Source organism: Meriones unguiculatus, chromosome 16 (assembly GCF_030254825.1).
Source record: "Meriones unguiculatus strain TT.TT164.6M chromosome 16, Bangor_MerUng_6.1, whole genome shotgun sequence".
Lineage (NCBI taxonomy): Eukaryota > Metazoa > Chordata > Mammalia > Rodentia > Muridae > Meriones > Meriones unguiculatus.
Window position 1 is genome coordinate 22,806,305 of NC_083363.1, and position 15,509 is coordinate 22,821,813.

General features: G+C 49.0%; 1 protein-coding gene across 3 annotated transcripts; it reads right to left on the reverse strand.

Moving 5' to 3' along the window:
* Positions 1-87: 87 nt before the first annotated feature.
* LOC110557218 (phenazine biosynthesis-like domain-containing protein) lies at positions 88-15,318 on the reverse strand. Of its 3 annotated transcripts, XM_021651452.2 has the most exons (10): positions 14,660-14,808; positions 14,405-14,551; positions 11,467-11,566; positions 10,690-10,788; positions 9,968-10,077; positions 9,824-9,853; positions 6,179-6,267; positions 5,618-5,796; positions 2,208-2,270; positions 88-1,248 (listed from the first exon to the last, which is right to left on the reverse strand). In XM_021651452.2, the coding sequence occupies exons 2-10, from the start codon at positions 14,486-14,488 to the stop codon at positions 1,136-1,138; spliced, it is 867 nt and encodes a 288-aa protein (XP_021507127.1). In that variant the 5' UTR covers positions 14,489-14,551; positions 14,660-14,808; the 3' UTR covers positions 88-1,135. The 3 variants fall into 3 exon arrangements, with proteins under 3 accessions (XP_021507127.1, XP_021507128.1, XP_060225413.1); XM_021651453.2 differs by lacking the exon at positions 10,690-10,788 and having other exon boundaries at positions 14,660-14,811; XM_060369430.1 differs by lacking the exons at positions 10,690-10,788; positions 11,467-11,566; positions 14,660-14,808 and adding an exon at positions 15,225-15,318.
* Positions 15,319-15,509: the final 191 nt, after the last annotated feature.

Sequence of the window (15,509 nt, forward strand, 5' to 3'; positions counted from 1 at the left end):
GCCATCCCCCACGCCACCTAACCCGTCCCTTCTTCCATTCATTTTCTGAGTTTGCCCTAAGTTTTTAGTGCATACATAAAGGCAAAATTTATTTTCATCACGTTTACTTGTTTGTTTTGGGTATAGCATGTATATGTGTGGGTGTGCATGCCACAGCACCTGTGTGTATGTAGGTCCGAGGACAACGTTCAGCAGTTGGTTCTCATGCTTCCACAGTGTGGTCCCAGGAATCGAACTCAGGTTGTCAGCCTTGATGGCACCCTACTCATCTCTGTTTCTCAGTATTATTACACTGTGGGATGTTTTCCTGCATTTGCTCGGACAATACTCTGAGCCAAGCAACTGCCATCTTCAGGAGTGGCTATGCCCACTTGCCAAAGATCATCCCGGCTGGGCTTGATGGCTGCTTCTTCTCCTCACAGAGGGCAGAGTGGGGTAGCTGAGGAGCCTCATCTGAGCACCCAGCCTGAGCACCCAGCCACTCCCTATCTCCTGAGGCCCTAATTGTACATGGTCTCAGCAAGAGGCTAGAGAAAAGCAAAGACTAAGGGGCTCCGTCAATGCCTCTGTAGGAAAGTCATCATCGCTGCTGGATAAAAGCCTTTCTGGCCACAGTTTAGGGGGCACACCGGCACTTCTCTAAGTAACCCTCCCCCAAGCTCAATAACTCATTGGTGGCCTGCGGGAACTTTGGTGGCATTATACCTAGGTCAGTCTTTGGAACCTCAGGGGGCAGGGAAGAAATGTTTCTGGCAGGGATTTGGCATCACAGCATTTCCACAAAGCTATTCAAACTTCTAAATGGCTGTGAAATAAATACCCTAAGGTGCCCACGCCTAATCAGTGGATCTCTCGCTGTGATTGGCAGTCACAATCAAAAAGAAGTGGCCGCATCACTCTCTGCTGCGGGTTACTGAAGATACACAGCCCGGCAGAGGTGAGAGCTCACCATCAGGCAAGGAGTCAGGAGACGCTAACGCACTTCCATTGAACGTCCTCCCTTCTGGCTCTTCATGAGAGGACGGAGGGCGCTGCTGGGCATGAAAGAAGCTCGGCGCATTTGTTGTTTGGTTTGGTTTTTTGATATAGAGAAAACACAGTGTTGAGCAGCGGCCACCGCCCAGCATAAGCGTCTCTAGGCCGTCAGCGTGCCCTCTAAGACAATAGCCGCACCACCCTTCATGTCAACTCGTCCATCAGCTCGCAGGGAAATGTCCAGTTCCCCTCCTCGGCGGGAACACTGAAAGGCTGAGAGAAAACAAGTGGTGCCAATTAAGAGCATTTTCCCTGTGCTTTACCACACACTGGAGCACTTACTGTTACAAACCCAGAACTCCTCCCAGGCCAGTTTCCAGAGTAAATTCCTCCACGTGTCCATAGCGCCTCCCACCTCTCCCTCATTTTCCTGCAGCCACGGAGGGCCGCACAATTGATGTACACGCACTGCCCAGCCCTCTCCTTCCGGGGCCACTGGAAAAAGAACCCACCTTCTGCTCTGAATTAAACAGAGCGAGCTTGTTTCGTCACAACATGTTAAAGCAGCCATATGTGCCAGGCCCACAGAAGAAACACAGTGCCAGTCTTCCAGGTCCTCGGGAAGTCATTACACTCACCCAGGGCAGAGAAAAGGGCTCATTCCTCTCGGAAGTTACCTGGCAGGCTAATTATAGTCACCCAGCATTTATTAAGTACTTACTGTATCAGAAATATCTGTGTTTGAGAAGTAGGGTGGAGAGAGTTGGGAGTGGGGGTCATTGAAGGGGAGATGTTTCCGGGGCATTTCACAGGAATGATAACATAAGATCTTAATACTTTCTGTTTTGTTTCTGTTTTTGTTTTTTGAGACAGGGTTTCTTTGGGTAACCCTCGTTGTCCTAGAATTCACTCTGTAGACCAGGCTAGCCTCAAACTCAAACTGCCTCTGCCTCCTGAGTGCTACCACTACCCAGCTCAACTCTTAATACATTTTTAAGGCGCTAATGCATATGAAAATAGATACAAATGAGGCAAATAAGAAAGTTGATCTGGGCATAGTATTGGGCAGTCCCAGCCCTCAGGAAGTATATGCAAACTGGGGGTCAGCCTGGTCTACTTAGCAAGGCCTTGTCCCAAGAAGTTAAGGGATGGGCTATGCCTCTGTCCATGTTTGAGCATTTGCAAACCCAAGCACCCACAGAGTTGGAGAGAGAGGGAAGGACGCATCCTACCTCGCATCTCTTTCTTCCCGAGCTGCTGGGACCAGTAGCTGCTGAGAATGGTGTGTGCAGATCCTGAAAAGGAAGATGCCATGAACACAAGCAGAGAAGCGGAAGTGGTGTGTCCCTAGCTGTGTGAGCGATGAGTCGCTGAACCAGCCTGACTGGACGTTAGATGATCTAGTCCTACTTCAATCAGGCCACAGGAGAGTATGGCGTAAAGAAGTGAACTCAGGGGTTTATGAATCAGCTATCTCAAATTGTCAACTATGCCTTACTGTTTCTGAAGGATTAGACTGAAGGGATTTGCTTGCTTGTTTTTTAAGACAGGGGTCCATGGATCTCAGGCTGACTTGAATTCTTTAGGTAGCTGAGGCTGGCTTTGAACTTCTGATCCTCCTGCTTCTACCTCCTGAGTGCTGGGATAATAGGCTTGTACCTCCATACCTGGCTTTGGGCTTAATTTGGGTCATCCATTTATTGTTAGCTCTTTTTTTAATTATTTATTTTATTATTTTTAATAATGTGTGAGTCTGTGTGTGCCTCTGTGCACCAGCGTGCTGAGCCTGTGGCAGCCAGAAATTCAGCAGATGCTCCTGAGAGCCGCTTGACGTGAGCTCCGGGAACTGAACCCAGGTCCTCGGAGAGAGCACTGTTTACTCTTAACCACGGAGCCATTTCTCCAGCCTGCACAGTCAGCTCTTGATAGGAAATTCGAGGCCTTCGCGTAAATCTTTCTAGGGAACATGTCTCCTTCCTTCTAGGGCACATATGCAAGAAAAAGAACTCAGACACATGGTTAACCTTGTGGGGCTTTGTGGGCAAAAAGAACATCCCTTTCAGCCAGGGGTTTGGTATTGTGGGTTCAGTGTGCTGAAATATAAAGTCATGTCAGGCATGGTGGTGCACACCTGAAACCCTACATAGGGAGCTTGAGGCCAGACTGGGCTACATGAAAATCTGTCTTAAAAAAAGAAAAAAGAAGAAAAAAAAGCCAAGCAGTGAGGGCACATGACTTTAAACCCAGCACTTGGGAGGCAGAGGCAGGTGGATCTCTGTGAGATCTAGGACAACCTGGTCTACAGAGCTAGTTCCAGGACAGCCAAAGCTATACACAGAGAAACCCTGTCTTGAACCCCCCCAAAAAAAAAAGGAGGAGAAGAAGAAAGCTTAAGATCTGTAACTTTATAACTTCCTGAAAAGTCTTTGGAGTGGGGGTAAGGAAATTGAGGAAGTGTGCTTTTCTCACCCATCAGACAAGCTTACTGAGCATTATGGGGTGTCTGAGTATGGTAACCAACACTCTGGTTTGCCAAAGACTAAAAGTTCCTCGTCTCAGGACCCCTCAGCCCCACTCTGCCCTCTCCACCCTAGCTCATCCAAAGACATTTTCCATGTAGAAAACATTACACACAAAAGCATCCTGCTTCTTAGTTACGGTCTTGGAAAGCAGCTATGTGTATGCACACCATCCAGACCCCTCCGCCATGGTGCGCTGGCTAGGTTTATGTCAACCTGACCTAAGCTGGCGTCTCTGGAAAGAAGAGAACCATGACTGAGAAAATGTTTCATAAGATCCAGCTGTAAGGCATTTCCTTAACTAGTGATTGATGGGGAAGGGCCCAGCCCACTGTGGCTGGTGGTCCTGGGTTCTATGAGAAAGCAGGCTGAGCAGGCCATGAGGAGCAAGCCAGTGAGCAGCAGCCCTCCGCGGCCTCTGCATCAGCTCCTGCCTCCAGGTTCCTGCCCTGTTTGAGGACAGAAGTGGAGGGAGCGGCATGGCTGCCCCTCTTTGATGTCTGTCCTCTGCATCCGGCTGGTACAGGCCTGCAAGCGTTGGCTCAGGAATCTAAGTGCACTGAGAGTTAAGTACGCATGTCTGTGGCTCTGTGGTGCAATGCAGCCTGGCAAGCAGGGCGGCCCTAGGTCCAATCCCCAATTGGAGGAGGAGGAGGAGAAGGAGGAGGCAGCAGCAGCAGCAGAGACTGAGCACAGCTAGTGCTTACTGGGCATTTACCGTGTTCCAGGCGTTGTCTTTTGTCCTGAGCATGTGCTGTGCTGACCTAACCCACTGAGGTATTATTTGGAAAGACTAAGGTTTTCAGCGGTTGTCACCTGTCCAGGTGATAAGAACGAGGAAGGCAGGGCTGCAGAGCCAGGCTGTCAGCCACCGGTTTCAACCTGCTATAATGCCCTCTTTGTTGTTGTTATTTATTTATTTTTTATTTTTTCACACATAACATACCAACCAGTTTCCTGTCCTCCCAGCCCTGCCCCCAATCTCCCTTCTCCCCCAGATCCACTCCTGTGTTTCCCTTCAGAAAGGAGCAGGCCTCCAGGGATATCCACCAAACCTGGCATAACACGTTACAATAAGACCAGGCACGAACTGGATGAGGCAACCCAGTAAGAAGAAATTGGTTCCAAAAGCAGACAGAAAAAAAAAAAAGTCATAGACAAAAGTTGAACTCCCACTGTTAGTTCTACAAGAACACCAAGCTACACAACCCTCACATACATGCAGAAGACCTGCATAACCCTAACATACATGCAGAAGACCCGCATACCCTAACATATATGCAGAGGACCCAGCTCAGACTCATGCAAGGCTCCGTGATTGCCGCGTCAGTCTCCGTGAGCCCCTATGAACCCTGCTTAGTTGATTCTATAGGCTGTGTTCTTAGGTGTTTTCGACTCCTCTGGCTCCTACAATCCTTCCTTCCCCTCTTAAGCATCTTTTCACAGAAGAAATTCAGTGAAGGAGAAGAGGGAGAGAAAGAAGAAAGGCAGTCAAATCCACAGAGCCAGCATGACAGCACACAATCTGAAATCCCAGCACCAGACAGCAGAGGCAGGAAGAGCAGGAAGCCGGAGCCACTGTCCTTACACCCTTACATGCCAAGTTAGAGGCCTGCCCAGCTACATGAAGTCTGTTTCAGAAAATGAAACAAAGCCAGGAGCTGAACTGTCACATGAGGCCTGTCTGTTTCAGTTTCTTCCCGCTGCTGGATAAAACACTGTGACAAAAACAGCTGAAGGAGAAAACGTGAAGGTTTGTTTTCACTCACATTTCAAGGTGCATCCCTTCGTGGCTGGGAGGTCTGGGCAGCAGAGGCAGCTACTCATGTCACATCCAACAGTCAGAGAGAGCCATGAATACAGCTGCCGCTTGACCCCTCTCCCTAGTCACACAGGCCAGGATCCCAGTTAGGGACCCTCTCGCCCACAATTGAGATAGGCCACTTGAATTAGCATAATCAAGGCAATCCCTCAGTCTTGCTCAGAGGCCCACCTCCCAGCTGGTTCTGGACTCTGTCACATTGACAACACAAAGCACCCACGTGTGAAATCAGCTGTTTGTATTCCTCCTCTCCCCTGGTTAGTCCCCCCCCCACTCCCCGCCCATCTTAAGAAAAGAGTACCTGTTACTGGGTCTTCAGGCAAACCAACCCATGGTGCAAAGTATCTGGAGTAGAAGTCATAGGGGGCCGCCTGCCCCCCAGGCTCTCCTTTGAGAGTGAGAATGAGTCCTTTCACCCTCCCTGTCTTTTCAATCTGAGGCAGAGGCTCCGTGTTCACCTTCAGGGTCTCTAGAAAGGACCTGGAGCACAAACGGGAGGGGTCAGGAATAAGCATTTGCCAACGGCCTCCTACGCATGGGAAGGAGGCTGGGCTGTGCCCAGATGGCTCAGCACAGGGAGGGAGAGCCTGCCCTGACATCTACCCATGGGAAAGGAAGTGGTCGGGTCAAGCCCCTAATCCTAGCACTTTGGTGGAAGAGACAGGTGGACCTCTGAGCTTGAAGCCAGACTATTCTACAGAGTCTCAGCCAGCAAGAGCTATATAGGGAAACCCTCTCTCAAAAGAGAAGGAAAAAGAAACACCAACAACAAAAAAGTCATGCTTTGGAGATAGTACGGCCTGACTGAAGCAGAGCTGGAAATCTGGGTGCTGGCATGTAAATGGTTAAACATGATGTTTACCTGTCATAAGAATCGCTGAGCCGGACCAGGAGTTTCCGGGTATCCGGAGAGTACCTGATGTCCTGGACCAGGGTGTCACCTATGGCTGCCTGTGAAACAGACCAAAAATACCTCAGAGTGCCAACAAATAGGCTTGCTGAGTGAGGACTGCCCAGCTCCATAACCTGAATTCAGCCACCCAGACCCAAATAGCAAGAGAGAACCCACTCCTGCAAGTTGTCCTCTGACCTCCAGCCCTGCAACGTGGCTTGCCTAGCATGAATGAAACCAAAGCACCACATAAACCAGGAAAAAAGGACGAGATTATGGCCAAGCTGGAGAGATGGCTCAGTTGGTAAAGTGCCTGCTTTGTGAACATGTGGGCCTGAGTTCAATTCCCAGAATCCATATTTTCAAAGTCAGGCATGGTGACCAACAGTTGTTATGTCCCTGTTGGGGAGACAGAGACAGGAGGCTCCCTGGGTCTTGCTAGCTTAATCAGCGAGCTCCAGAACAATGAAAGACCGCGGTTAATAGGTTGGGGCTAAAGAGATGAGTAAGAATGAGGACCAGGGGCTGGAGAGGTGATGGCTCAGCTGCTAAAGGACCTGAGTTCAATTTCCAGCAACCACATGGTGGCTCACAACCATCAATAATATGATCTGATGGCCTCTTCTGGCATGCAGGTGTACATGCAGCTAAAGCACTCAGATACATTAAATAAATAAATAAACAAATAAGCTTTGTTTAAAAAAAAAAATGAGGATCTGAGTTCAGATCCCCAGCACCTACCTAAAAAGCCAGGCATGACCACACGCTCATACCCATAAACCCTGGTGAAGGGGGAAGGTGACACAGGAGACTTTCTGTGGTTTAAAAAAAATCTATTTATACGTGTGTATGTATGTATATGTATGTGGGGAGGGGCCTCAAGTGTGGAGGTCAGAGGACACGTCCCAGGAGCTCTCTGCTTTGGTACCAGGCCCAGCCTCTGGGTAGAGTCATGATGCAGGCACTAGTTTACGGCTTCACCTCTAAGGAAGCTCCAGTTCCCACGGCCGAGGCCCCTCTGTCTTGCTGTGTAGCTGTTTCCTCCCACCTGAAATATTCCATCCTGGGGAGTGGAGGAAGGCTGCTCAGACCCAGGAAGCTAACGAAACCTACACTTAGAAAGTTACAAGACTCACTAAGCTCATCCCCAAGGCTGTGCGGCGGCAGCAGCTCTTCTGGTGGAAGCGCCCACAGGTTCTACCGGGAGCTTCAGGGGCGCAGCCTTGTGAGCTGCCTCCCATGCTGGAAAGAGCCTATCAGTGACTCGGCTCCTTCTGAGTCACCCACACTGGTGGGAGGGACCACACAAAAGTCATTGGCTCACCAAGCTAGACTCTATGGAATCCTTTGGTCTGTTCTGTGTGTCCCTTGAGGAAAACACATGTTCACATCTCCCCAACTAAAGTCAGCCCCTCAACAGTGGGCAGAAAAGGAACAGCCATGCACCACCCTAGAGTGAACAGGGGACTCAGCAGACTCCCAAACATGCTTTCCTCGTGACCTCCCTTGCTCTGTCATGGTCCCTTCCTTCGTCACCTATGCACCAGGCGTTCTAGAACCTCCACGGAACAACTGCAGCACTTACCTCACTGGGTGACATAGAGGAAAAAAGGAGACAGTGTGGGTAAAAAACACTTAGTATGTGGCACCGCCCAGAACAGACGCTCACAGCCACGGTGAGACCAGGCTATATTTCTTATCTTCACCGGGAAGTACCCACGCTTTCTTTGCCACCCTCTTCACTCTCCTTGTCCACCACTCGGATTGGTGACAGCGACATCTACCGGCACTTTCCACCCTTTTTCTCCACCTTCTTTCTGTGGATTTTATTGAATGGTCTTTCCTAGAGAAAATCCCAGTGCTCGTGCAATAGTGGCATGACTGTTACAGAGGTAACCAATCACCCTCCCATTAAGCTAGAGGACTGTTTCACACCTCATACTGTGCACCTGATTAGGTGCCCGTGGCTGGGGAAGGCCACGGACCCTAAGACGGGACTTACTGCTGTAGTTTTGTAAATGGACATGTGTTGTCACACCACCCTCTTAATGCTTTTATTTATATCTATAGGTTATTGCCATCCTTAGCCTTTGTCAGAGATGCTTAGTTTTGAAGTAAGTACTGGTCAATTGCAGGGACTCATCACTAGTCAAAATCTGAGATTCAGTGGCTTTTGAGGGTTTGACCCTAACTGGGACATCTATTATTCATCTATTCCCAAAGCTCAAAGACCAAAAGAAAAGAGGTTAGAAGAGCATAAAAGCCAAAGGATGGGAAGAGTGCCGCAGAAAAGCATCTTTTAGACATGGCATGACCACTGCACTCATGAGCTCATGAACATCACAGCAGCTGTGGCTATCTGCAAAACATCAGACCTGTCAACATTTCATCATGGGTGAAGGAGGAGCTCATGAGGCCCTGAGCTTCCCTGATAGACTACTGGCAACTGGAGAAAGGGTGTCATTTTATCAGTGATATGACCACCAATTGCCCACATTCCAGTAACTGCTGCCCAGCACCACCCAGTGCTCATGCAAGCAACTCTGTTTAAATTCAGTGAAACATACAGAGAAGAGAAAGAGAGAGAGAGGGGAGTGTGAAGTAGGGAAATTGCTGGGGATAAGGGTTTTGGGAGGTGGCCTGGGGAGTAAAAAGGACCAAAATTTGTTGCATACATGTAGAAACTTGTAAAGGAATTTTTTAAGACAAGGAAGAAAATTCCCAGCTCCCCTACCTGAACTTGCATGGTCACACCGTCACATCACAGACTGATTTCTCCTCCAGCAGGAAAGAATAGAAACCCGACCTTTAAATGTTCAAGGGCCTGAGGATGTCTGGTATTATCTTCCTCTCCACCTCCTCACACACACTCACTCCGCCCCAAACACTCTGTCTTACTCCCATCCCACTAGAGAGGTTATATTGGTTATAGTTAAACCAAAGGAGTTGGTGTGATGGCACGAACCTCTAATCCTAGTACTTGATAGGCAAGAGAACTGCAAGTTCAAGGCTAGCCTGGGCTACACAGTATGGAGAGAAAGGTTACAACTCAACGGAAGTGATCAACCTTACTAACAGATACACTACTAACATGCTACTCTAAAATTGCCTAGGCTTTCAACGCAGCAGGCCGCCCCTTTTTATGGGATCATATCATGTCAGCTCACGGTCTAAGAACGGAGTCGGGTGAGAGAAATCGTGAGAGCTTATGAGACAACTCCAGGAGAGCGAGTCTTGTGACCTCGGTTTCTTCAAAAGCACAGTTGTTCTTGGAACGTGCTCCCGTGCCCCTTGCATGAATAGTGAATAGGAGCTCGCCTCAGATTATCCATGACAACTGGCTCTTGGTTACATGTCTCTGTGGGAAAACAGGACTTTGGCCACGTGCAGCTTGTCCTTGTCATTATAGACTAATCATGTGACTCTTCCTAACCCTCGGAGTATAAATTGTCTGATGCCCTGAATGCAGTTGGCTGTTGCATGGGCCTCATTTTTAGCGCCCCCCCCCCCCGCTTCCCAGGTTCATGCCACCAGTTAGAGTGGATGACAACATCAAACCAGAGCTTTCTGTTCAAACAGGGACAACTGAGCACATCACACCGGCTTTTCACCAACCTTTATCAAGTCTCCTACTTCATGGAAGTCCTAGGAGGAGAAAAGAGATGAAGTCATTGCTGAGCAGGAGAGCTGTGGGCTGACCTCAGCTTGTAGCTATAATCACTCATGTCACAATTAGACGTAAATACAGTAAGGGCTAACCTGGGGGAAGGTTGGGTAGAGAGGAAAGTCCAAGACAATCCCATCTTCTGCCTTTCTGGCCTTCAGCTCCCCACTCAGAGTGACAAACGTTAGAGTGCTGTTCGTGTTCTCTGGGCAGAGCAGGAATCAAGGATGAGGAAAACAACCTGGGTACAGGGAACCTGCCACCACCTTCTCCAGTATTAGGGATCAACTCTAGCACCACTAGAGCAACTTAACTAACACTGAACTATAGTCCCAGCCCATTTTAAATGCTTTTTTTAAAATTTTCTATTTTAATTCATTTTTCAAGACAAGATCTTAACTATGAAGTTCCCACTAGCCTTAAACTCTCGTAGGCCAGGCTGCTTTTGAACTCATAAAAATCCTCTGGCTTCTATCTCCAAAGTGCTAGTGTTGCATACATGGAATCTAGTAGGGGAAAGGCTGAGGCAGGAGGGTCAGGAGCACTGGATCTTCCACAGCTACGTAATCCAGGGCAAGCCTGGGTTACAGAAATACTGTTTTAGAGAACATCATTCAGAAGCCAGGTGTGGTAGTACCTTTAATCCCTTTAATCCCAGCATCAGGGAGGTAGAGGCAGGAGGAGCTCTGTTAGAGGCTAGCCTGGTCTACAGAGTGAGTTCCAACACAGCCAGGGCTACCTGGCTCAAAAACAAACAAACACACAAAAACCATATACATACATGCATGCCTGTAAGCATATAAAAAAATCACATTACTTATTTTGTGAAAGAGCACCGCCGCGGAGGCCAGGGTGGCATGACCGCACAGCGGGACCTCACTCACGGGCGTAAACCACCTTAGTCCAAAACAGGAACCTTCAGAGGAGGAAAAGCCAAAGAGAAGCAAGTCAGACCCAGGAAGGCACGCCTGAAGCTTTCCAGCATCTTCCTCCCTAAACCTCTAACTGCCGTGGTTAACAGTGAACTGTTGCCAAAGGGCAGATGCAGACTAGACAGACATCCACCGGCTCCCGGCGGGCAGGTCTGGAGCAGAAGCTGTAGGCTCACCAGCATCCGAGGTCCATTTGGGATGCTGCAGCAGAAGGCCGTGGATTGGTTGACCCTTCAAGAAAGGAATATCCCCGAAGGTAGACTGGTGGCTTAGAGGTTTGTGGCCTAGGAGCTGGCACCTGCTGAGAGCCTTCTCAGTGCATCAGCCCAGGGCAGGAAGCACGGGCACAAGAGGAAGCCAAACACCCGTGTCAAAGAAGCCCACTCCTGAGATGCCAAACCCATCCTCTGATATGCTCTCACTGCCATTAGGCCCCACCTACCCACATGCAGCTCTGGGGCCGCTCTCCAATGCTCGAACTTAGGAGGTGGGAGACAACTACAAGCTCAGACTCACCTTCCACATGCTTCCCCCAGATGAACTAACACACACACACACACACACACACACACACACACATGCTGTCTGCATGCACATGACATGAACATCTCCCTTAAACGCCCTCGCCACCACCCAGGAAAATACGGAAAATGTGCATTTACTCTGTATGAAGTTGTCAGTCGGCTGCAGTTTCCTGATGAAAGCTGTTTCAGAAAGGTTCATTTCCCTGGCAATTTGCTGATGGCTGTCTTCCTCCAGTATCTTAATTAGGAACAAATGGTCATTGAGACTTTGGAAACGCAAATCAGATGTCCTGGCATGGTAACTACTGTTAGTTAACATAACTCAAGGCAAGTTTATAAAGGCAATTTTTCAGACACCCAGGCCTATAGCACCTAAGGGAGAATCAGAAATGTGCAAAGCTACTCAAGTGAAAACCCACAGCATCGGGCCAGGTTCCTATTTATGTCAGCTTATTATCAAGTAAAAAATCTTGCACTCCTTTTTATTCTCTTTTTTCAAGTGTAGGGAGTCAACCAAAGGGTTTCAGACATGCCAGGCAAGCTCTGTCACTGGGCTATGACCCCAGGCATTTAAAAAACCTATTTATTTATGTATTTATTTATTTATTTATTCATTTTCCTTTGTAGACAAGTTCTAAGATGCCCCAGGTAGGTCAACTTGTGTTGCCACTGCTTCTCCTCCTCCTCCACCTCCTCCTCCTGCTCTTTTTTCTGCTTCTCTTTCTCCTTTTATGGAGGCATTCTCTCCCTATCTCTTTTTATTTAATTTTTATGTGCATTGGTGTCAGATCCCTTGGAACTGGAGTTACAGACAGCTGTAAGCTGCCATGTAGAATTGAACCCTGGTCCTTTGGAAGAACAGATAGTGCTCTTAACCACTGAGCCATCTCTCCAGCCCCTCCCCCCTTGATATCTATTTTTATTTTATGCGCACTGGTATTTTGCTTGCATGTATGTCTGTGTGAGGGTGTTGGATCCCTTTGAACTGTGGAGTTTCAGGCAGGTGTGAGGGGCCATGTGGGTGCTGGGAACTGAATCAGATACTCGGGAAGAGCAGGCCGTGTTCTGCTGAGCCATCTGTCCAGTCCACTCAGCTGGAGATTCTTCTGCCTCTTGGAGGGCACCTACTACTCAACACGGAAGCTCAGGGAGGAGGGGTCAGCTAGCATCGGCCCATCATGGTGGGGGACAGTCTCAGGATGTGACCAAACCAGGGGAGGAGGCTGCAGTCCCAAGCTTCTGGACAGTCTGTCAGGGTCTGTACCCAGACCTGGGAAAGCTCTGCCACTTCCCTGAGCCCCGCCTAGGCACTGCTTGATGGTTCCCATGGCTCCGAGCACTGCGGTCACTGACACAGCTGTGCTCATTCCACACAATGCACGCCCACCCACAGCGCTGTCCACGGTGAGGGCGGGTCTTCCCAGTACAAGTGACCTCATCTGAGGAGTCCCTCACAAGGGTCAAGAGACGTGTCTTCAAGGCCACTCGAGAGCCTGTGAAGGTGACCATCAACATAAAGTGACACAGGACGCTGCCTGCCTCCTACCACCCAGGAAACAATACAGCATTCACCAGAAGGCCAAGGAATATTTAACTATCCCATTAGCAATTATTTTTTACATTTTTTTTTAAATTTAAATTCAACTACTTCACTTATTTGGGGAGGCACTTGTCTAGCATAGCCACTCAGATGTCAGAGGGTGACCTGCCAGGAGGAGGCTTTCTTCTCATACTATGTGCCTCCCAGGGACTGAACTCTGGTCTTCAGACTCGGTGCCAAAGACCTTTACCTGCTAAGCCGGGAGCTGCAGAAGAGCTATTTATAAAAGGAAGGGGGGTTGGCAAATTAAGTTTTTCATATTCTAGAGATCAGCTCCTTGTCTCTACTTAATTCCTTGCAGGTGTCTTATTTCCTTGATGCCAAAGAGATTTTTAAAAAATATTTTGATGATTATTTATAAGAGAGAGAGAGAGAATGAGAATGAGAGAGAGAGAATGTGAATGTGTTTTTCTCTAAGTACACCTGAGTGTAGAGCCTTTGGAGGTCTGAGAGAGAGCACACGTGTGTGTGTGTGTGTGTGTGTGTGTGTGTGTGTGTGCACATGTGTACATGCATGGGGGGAGACTTGTACATGAGTGCAGTACCCTTGGAGGTCAGAAGAGCGTGTCAGCGCTCCTGGAGCTGGGGTTACAGGAAGCTGTAAGCACACCACACAGGTGTTAGGATAGGAACTAAAGTCCTCTGCAAGAACAGTACACACTTTTTATTTTTTCAAGACAGGGTTTCTCTGTGTAGCCTTGACTGTCCTGGACTCACTTTGTAGACTCACAGAGACCCACCTGCTTCTGCCTCCCCGAGTGCTGGGATCACAGGCATGTGCCACTGAGCCTGAGGCAGTATGTACTTTTAACCAATGAGCCTTCAGCCCCCTAAAAGGAATTTCTAAATGTCTGGAGTATGGGGAAGGTTAAAGCCAGGGCTGATGGCATACACCTGCAACCCTAGCACCAAGGAGGCTGAGACAGTTTGAAGGTAGCTCTGGCTACACAGGGAGGTTAGGGCCAGCCGGGACTGCAAATCTTGACCTTGCTTCAACCCTTCCCCCAAGCCTGTGGAAGAGCCCCTAAAATAAGACCCAAATGTAGTTTCAGTCATATCCAGTCATAAAACTAAACTGAGGGCTAGTTTTCCTCTACTTTTTTATATTTGTTTGCTTATCTATTTATTTTTTTTATTTTGTAAGATGAGTCTCTTTACGTAGCCCAGGCAAGCCTAGGATCTGCTATGTAGCCCAGGCTGACCCCAGACTCATGAACCTCCTGGCTTTTCCTTTGGAACACCAGAGTTTCAAGCGAGCCCCCACTCCCACCTGCTGCCAGGTCCTCTGCCTGGGAGTCTCTGTGGTGGTTCTGACTCAGTCTAGGTACACCCATCCCCTCATGACCATCACTGAGGTGACAGAATGCAGCCAAAGCAGCCAACACTCACGAAGGTTGTCTCACTTCTCCACCAAAGGTCACAGGCTCTGCACACATCTAGAATTTCAGGCGCGGCCCTTGAGAACTGAGTACTCACGTTTTCCAGGAGGCAGACAGCGGCAGGATTGCCCCGGAAAGCTGTCGCCGTGAACGCATCTGCTATGAAAATCGGGAGCTTCATTTTCCTCCCTGGCTCTGTCTGCGAGGTCCCTGCCTTGCTGGGAGCCTGCCTCACTTCCTGTTGCTGAAGAGAAGAAAAAAAACCAAACAACCGGAAAGTTAATGTTTCACTAGTGTACACATGCAGTTAATGGTTCCCAGATAGAAAGCCAAACAATTACTCCAGCATCACCTTTAAGGTCCCCAAGCCTCTGATGTTTTCAGCCTTTGCTGTGAACGACCTAGCAGCCGGTCCCTGAGGGCTGGGCAAGTGAGCGCTTGACTGGGATGCAGAGTCCTGGATGTAATCCCCAGCAGCCCTTCCACGGGGCAGGACGGCAGGATGGCACAGAGCTGTCAGCCTAGCACAAGGAAACTGCTACAAGGAGACAGAGGCAGGAGAAACAGAGGTGCAAAGCCATCCTCAGCTATACAGGGAGCTCCAGGCCAAACTGGATACATGAAACCCTGTCTCACAACAACAGAAGAGTTTACCAACTTACACAGTATCTGAAAGTTCACTGTCTTTATTAGTTAGACGGAAAAAAAGCAAACATTGGGTTTCTATCAGCAGGAAGCAACATCAAGGCGCCCTCTTCCTGGCTGTTATTTTTAAGGCTGTGTCTTACAGTGCAGCTTGTGCTAGCCTGGCTCTTAAAGCACCCTTGAACTTAGAGGTCTGCTGCCTCTGGCTTCTACGTGCTGGGATTAAAGTCCTGTGCCTCCACACCCAACCTCCCTTTCTCCCTTGAACTCACTTTGCTGGTGGAGGGGTGCCTGGCACACGATGAGTATCTGCGGAATGACTGAAGAGGTGGCATACCGAGGACACATCATAACTGAGGGTTAGAGCATGGGACACAAACAGGAGGATTTGTCCTGGAGCGGCACCTGCCAGGACATGTCTCCATCAGTAGCATTAGGTCACTGCCTTTCAGGCTGTTTATGCGATTGCCTTCATGATATCAGACAGCGTGAGTCAAAGGCACAAAGCTCATGTATGACCCGTGGTTTCCTTCAGCGCGGCTGGCATGGAGCTAGCT